The sequence below is a fragment of the Meleagris gallopavo genome, chromosome 4 (genome assembly GCF_000146605.3).
Source record: "Meleagris gallopavo isolate NT-WF06-2002-E0010 breed Aviagen turkey brand Nicholas breeding stock chromosome 4, Turkey_5.1, whole genome shotgun sequence".
Taxonomy (NCBI): Eukaryota; Metazoa; Chordata; class Aves; order Galliformes; family Phasianidae; genus Meleagris; species Meleagris gallopavo.
The window spans coordinates 56,489,895-56,496,159 of record NC_015014.2 but is presented as its reverse complement, the minus strand read 5'-3'; the positions used below and the strand labels follow the sequence as shown (position 1 = coordinate 56,496,159).

The 6,265-nt window shown below is 38.9% G+C and overlaps 1 protein-coding gene across 2 annotated transcripts in view; it reads left to right on the top strand.

Annotated features, from left to right (window-relative positions):
- Positions 1 to 4,083: 4,083 nt before the first annotated feature.
- The window catches only part of CC2D2A (coiled-coil and C2 domain containing 2A), a 40,306-nt gene continuing 38,124 nt past the window's right edge, over positions 4,084 to 6,265 (top strand). For both annotated transcript variants that reach the window (XM_010710380.3, XM_031553187.1), the window contains exons 1-2: positions 4,084 to 4,167; positions 4,715 to 4,816. In XM_010710380.3, coding sequence (XP_010708682.1) covers positions 4,108 to 4,167; positions 4,715 to 4,816 — 162 coding nt within the window. In that variant the 5' untranslated portion in view covers positions 4,084 to 4,107. The remainder of the gene's footprint in view (positions 4,168 to 4,714; positions 4,817 to 6,265) is intronic.

Genomic DNA, 6,265 nt, shown 5'->3' with positions numbered 1-6,265 from the left:
GCTGGCGTTGCGACGTGGGCGGACGTGTGCGCGGGCTTTCCCAACTTGAACGATTCTACGGTTTTCAAACGCGCGCTTTTAACAGAGTTTTGCCTTGGGCGGAAAGGATTTGCGTGTTTGAATGTAAAGCGCGTGTTTTGTGGCTGAAGCGTTCGGTGATGTCCGCGGTCGCTGACGGGCTGCTCGCCTCCGTTCTCGCCGAGATAAGGGGCGTGCAGGAGGGACGCGGGCGAGGCCGTGGGAAGCGAACGTCCCGCTGCCGAATGGGACGGAATGGAGCCTGTTGGGACCTTCCAGTAACGGTGAACTTCTGTAGCGGAATCCCTGTAATATTCCTGCTGAATACCTCGGGGAACGTTAACGTTGTGAATCCATCTGCAGAGCTTTATGGGCTTATGTAAATAGGCTCTATAAAAGAGCTAATCAAGAGCAGTGTATTAAAAAGTCAATAAAACCCAAACCCATTTCAGGCTTTTCATCATCAGTGCCAATGTGAAACGTGTTGTCCTTAACCTTATTCTACTAGAGTGTGATATTTGTTGTGGGCACCTGTGGTGTAGGAATGTTTGCTTCTCTTTGAAGATCTTTGTGCCTGCGTGTTCCTGGAGGGGATGTGCTGCAGGCACGTGGAGGCCAACAGCTGTTAGACTGGATCTTGTGAGGAAATCGAGGGACACCCTCTAGTGATGGTGGTTTTATTTTACAGAAACACTTTTTTCCAAGAATAAACAGCACAGCAGTGCACTGAAAGGAGAATTGGCCATTAGTTCCTTTCTGAAAAGTTTTTGTTTCCTCAGAGATCTTGCTCAATAAAAATTCACTGTTATTTCTTCTGAGATCCGTGTTTTCTGGAATTCTGTTAGCTTTGTTATGATGGAACGAGAGCACATGGTGATCTGAATTAAAGTGGTTTACTTAATAGCAATACAGGTCATCAGTCTGTTTTGTTTTCCGAAGACACTCATCTTAAAAAAGGAATAGCTCTCCACTTCTTGTATTGCTTTCTTGTTTATAGTGCCTCTGTGGTGTTAAAATACACGCACGCAAACCTTTTTATGAAAAGGGGACTGTATTTTAATGCAAGTGGGTGATGGTAAACAGCTGCAGAACTTTGAGTTTGTGACGTCCCTCAAGGGTTTGCTTTCTTCCATGCTTGCGTTATACATTCACGTTCTCATTCTGGTCCCAGTATGACAAACTTTCCTCAAAAAAAATATAACGTATCTATTTCTTCTTTTCATAGGCAGAGCAGATGTTGTTTGTTCCTGTTGGTCTTCAGCAGTTCAGTCAGACTTTGCTCTTTATTATTCTAATGCAATCAATGATAGAACTTTACTGTTTTCATTTAGTATCATTGTACAGTCAGTGAATGTACAGATGTTATAGTTATGAGATGTACCAGAGAGCTTGGCCATGCAGTTATTACACCAAAGCAGAAAAGATAGGACGCTTACCCATATCCTGGGCTCGCTTATGAAACTCTAGCAGAGTGGATCTCCAGAAGGGATCCTTTCCTACTGGCAGTCAGCTCTTAAATGGGTCTAGGAGAGGTGCAGCAGGCTCCACCCCTTTCGGCAGCACAGGAGAATTGTCTTCACCTGTGCTCCCGTGGCTGACTCATTGCTCGCCTCAGGTGGTCAATCAAAGGTTCAGGCCGTGATTCAGCAGTTCCCATGCGGTCACGTTGGGATACATTTTAGATGCCTGTATACCTTTCTTAAATTGAAAAATGTGGCAATATATCAGTCCAGCAGTCAGAATAACAAAATTCCAAATTTTGTCTATCTAGCTACTCATATCTGTATGGAGTGAAATACAGATCCATTGTAGGATAATGGTGTTTCCAGTGTAAAACACAGTGTGAACTGCTTTGATGCGGTCCTGAAAAAGTGATCTTGCAGCATAGTGCTCTTGTAGATGTCTGTCTTCTCCCGCTTCTTAAGTATATCTTAAAGCTAAGAAAAAATTACTTGATTGTAGAGCCCGTTCACATAAGCAGGATAAAATTCCATGCACAGAGAAATAAAGTAAACATTTGTGTGATCTTTCTTCCAAGGAGCTACAGAATCTCACAGTAATTGATGCGTTTATTTAATTTTGCCACAACTATTGAAGGCTTAAAATATTTTTCGTTTCATACAAAAAGCATCATTCCCTTGTTATCACAAGGTATTGATTCATTCATGAAGAAAATTTTCTACATGTGGAACATCAGTTCTGCAGATGCTGTAAGCGATGGCTGAGTATTTCTGCACTATTTTTGAATGTTTACGTTGTTCACTCTAACCTGACTTGTCTGGAAGCATTTACAGGGAATTGTCATGTATTTCAGGAAATTGAAAGCAGATTCTTATCTGTTGTTTGGCATTTTTGATTAATTGGGATGAAATTGAAATGAAACAATTGCTCCAATGAAGTATAGTATGTTCTTACACACTGGATTAGGATCACTTTAAACACAAAAAAATACCATGGAGACTTGCAATGATGAATATTCCACAGCTGATTTTAGAGGCTTTTTATATTGTAATTAAGTCCTTCATTTCTCTCTCTGGGAGACACGGCCTTTCTGTGTGCAGGAACTTTCTATAGGCTTCAATTTCATAGAATCATAGAATGGCCTGGATTGAAAAGGACCACAATGATCATCTAGTTTCAGTCCTCCTGCTATGTGCAACCACTAGACCAGGCTGCCCAGAGCCATATCCAGCCTTGAATGCCTCCAGGTAGTAAAACAAACAGAAAACAGAACAGAGTTCTGTGAAAGAGGATTTTTTATTTTTTTTTTTCCCTTATTTCCAGAAACTGAGTGAAGTCCATCAGGAAATGAGACTTCTGATATGCTTTGCCTGCACATCTTGTACAGAATCTTCATTTCAGCAGATTCTGAGAATACCTAAACAGTATGGGCTTTGAATTTAATAACTGTTACTTGCTCATCTTTTTAAATGTAGTTTTCTAGTGACTTCCAGATCCCCCTCTGTATCCACCTCTTTCTGTCAAAATATTTCCTAATGGCAGACATTTGCTATAGTACATACTCAGAACCTGTTTTTTCCTAAACCATCACAGGGCTGGATAAAATGCCTGTTGAAGAGCAGTTGGCTTGACAACCTCATCTTGGCTCATATAGGCCTGCTGTTGTTTCTTACTGTCTTCTAAATATTTACAAATAGGCTGGTTCAAACTGGCAGATGAGAAAAAAATGCAACTAGAATCTGGTTCATTAATGAAGAAATTAATGAATCCTTTCAATAAGAGAAGCCTTGAACTGATCACTTTTCAAGCTGTTAGGTTTCTAAGCGATTTTCAGCTAAAATATTCTTGAAGGTTTTGTGAAGAGGATAAATGTGACCCTCCAGAATGTGGTGGTGCAGCCCAATCGAAGGGAAATGGGTGCTGCCTCCAAGCAATGTGTAGAACACAAACATAATTCTGCTCAATACAGAAAGTTGGTGGAACTTCAGTCATTTGGTCCCACGTGCAATCTCATTTACAGTATGCACTTAACCATTTCATGTGAGAGTGTGGGTTGTAGGCATCCACTCCTTTGTGTTTCTGTCCCCGAGACCATAGCTTTTTTATAAACAACAGGATAATTATTTATCCTTTCTATTTAGAAATTGAGGTATACAATAGGGTATGGGGTTGCTCTACAGAAGTGGCTTGAATCTGCCAGAAGAGATCATTATCTATCTGATGTAGAAGATAAGGGGAAGGAATCCCATCAATCCTCAAATGAAAACGAGGTCTTGATAAGTTTGATTGGAGATGAATTCTCATTCACTTTAAATTTTGGAAAGAAAAGTCTGGTCTTTCTGGGAACACTAATTTAAAGGCTACAACAAATAGGAATTCTGTAAGAGCATATTGTAAAAGCTAGATTTGTTGCAACTAAGGCATTTAAATTAATGGTCTGTAAGGTCTGAATTGCAAAAACAAACACAATTCTACTTTCTCATGCTTTTTGTTGGAACGTGGGAATCTGTGGGCTATACATAAGCTTATTTTACATAATTTAAAATATCTTTTACAAAACAATCCATTTAATCATGTCACTGTGTGTTTTCTCTTTCAGGCTTGCCCCCTGTACCTTCTACATCAAGAATGGGATTTTCAGAACTTTCCATCAGGGAGCGTATGAGAGAGAAACTCAGAGCAGCCAGGGTGTGTGTCCTTCAGAAGTTCTCTTTGGTTGGCTTTCTTCTTCGAAGTACCAACAGCTTCAGTTTGCTTTCCTAGTGTTACGTGTGACTGATTGGATTATCTGCTTTTCTATTTCTAAGGCTGAATTAATATTTGATTGATTCTTTGATTTGAGTTATTTTTCCAGTGACTTTTTTATGCTGTGGTGGTGTTGTTTTTTTTTTTCTTCTGAGGTTTATATTTCAGTTGTGCTTCTATTATAAAAGTTATTCTTTGTAATAATTAAAATTATGAAATTGTTACAAGATTCTTGTATATTTGCATCAAAAACATTGTTATGCTCTTTTGAAATGAGTGGATCTGCTTGCAAGTTTACCCTGCAGCTTAATAAGGAGTATCAACATCTAGGTCTAAAAAGCACTTAAGCTGATTATTATAGTTAAAAGATTCAGTCCCTAATGCAAGCATGCATGAGATGTTGAGTTCCTGGGAATTACTGTAACTTTGGTGTTATTACATTTTTATATTACCACTAAGCTTTTTATTTATTTTTTTTTTATTTGCTCAGTCAAAAGCAGAAGCTTCTTTATCTCAGGAAGACCTGGGTCCACGGCCAAGGCATTTAAAAAGCATCAGACAAAGGAAAGCAGAACTCAGATTGGATAAAGGGGTAAGTGCTCTAGGGCTCAACTACAGAATATCAGTTTCATTCATTTTGTGACTAAAATTATATTGTTTGCTTTTGTTAAAAGGAACCTCTCCAATTACTGCTTTTAATGTTTAATGATAATCATTTTTCTTTAATTACAGTATAGGTATCCTGTTAAACTTGTCATTTATAGGTTCATTACTTCTGTTGTTTAAGATACCTTGAAGTATTTAAGTTACTGTTACAGAAAGGGGCACTCTATTATAGATCTATTATACATAAATTTGCGTAGTACAGTCACTAAATGTTGTAATCACTAAACATTAGCCTTGTCATTGCACTGTATTTGCATTTCCTTGTCGCTATTTTCTGTATATACATTTTTAGTGTAAGCATATTCTTTGTTAGAAAAGTAATTCTGTGTTAACCAACTAACAAAGTTTATGCCTGTAAGACTGGCACAGATATTCTTTGTTACTTTTGGAGCAGCTATCATTAAACATAGAATATCATTAATGTGTATAAAGTAACAAAACTTACTTTATTTTTTTTTTATTAAAACATATTAAAGGAGAGCAATAGAAACATAACATTTAGTGGGGTATGTGGCCCCGTGTTTGTGAAACTAATGCATCAGACTGGTTTGATGGCAGTGGCTGCAATTCTTAGTGAGCTCTCAAGGTGTTCATCAGAAATTTTTGTTGAAATTTTACTCTTCTTGTGCTTCATCCTTGACAATAATTGTCCACAAGTATAAATACTGCCAAAAAACAGTGGTGTGACTGAGGTGTAACTGTGAAGTGAGGGATGTTTGTCTCTGATGGGAGAGGTCTTGTAAAAGTCTGCTAAAGACACATGATCAAATTTTAGATTGCAACTCCATACATTCCATATGAAAATTCACAAGTAATGTATTTATGCTGATTGAAAATGAAGTTGCAAATAAACCTGAATAATGGATGATTATTTTTTTGCAGTCTTGAAACCTGTTCACAAATTTCTTTATCAAACCAGAAAGCGTGGCTGCATATTTTTTGCTGTTCATAGGACTGTGTTTAGCAAGTGTAACAAAATCCATAACATCATTTGCCATCAGCTGAGTTAGCACTGCACTGTACCTTCCCTGTGTCCTGGTTTCAGCCCACATGGGGTTCCTAGTGCACCAGTGTTCCCTTGGTGCTGAGTGATGGTTGTGCCTGGCCACTCAGCAGCACAGAACCGCCTCCATGATGGCACGTGGGGCAGGGAAAGGACAGGCTGTGTTGTGAGCTGTGCTGGGCCACACGTGGGCTGTGAGTTGGGCATGCCTGGATTGAAGCTTCAGAAAGGTGGGAGAGGACAACTGTGCTATTTCCTTTCTTGAGAAGGCAGGGGAATGTCATCCACAGGGTTTCAGAGTAGCCTACAATAATTTTTTGAGAGGGGGAAAAAAAAAGTTTGTATTCAGGCACCCAAGCAATGGAGAGTGCT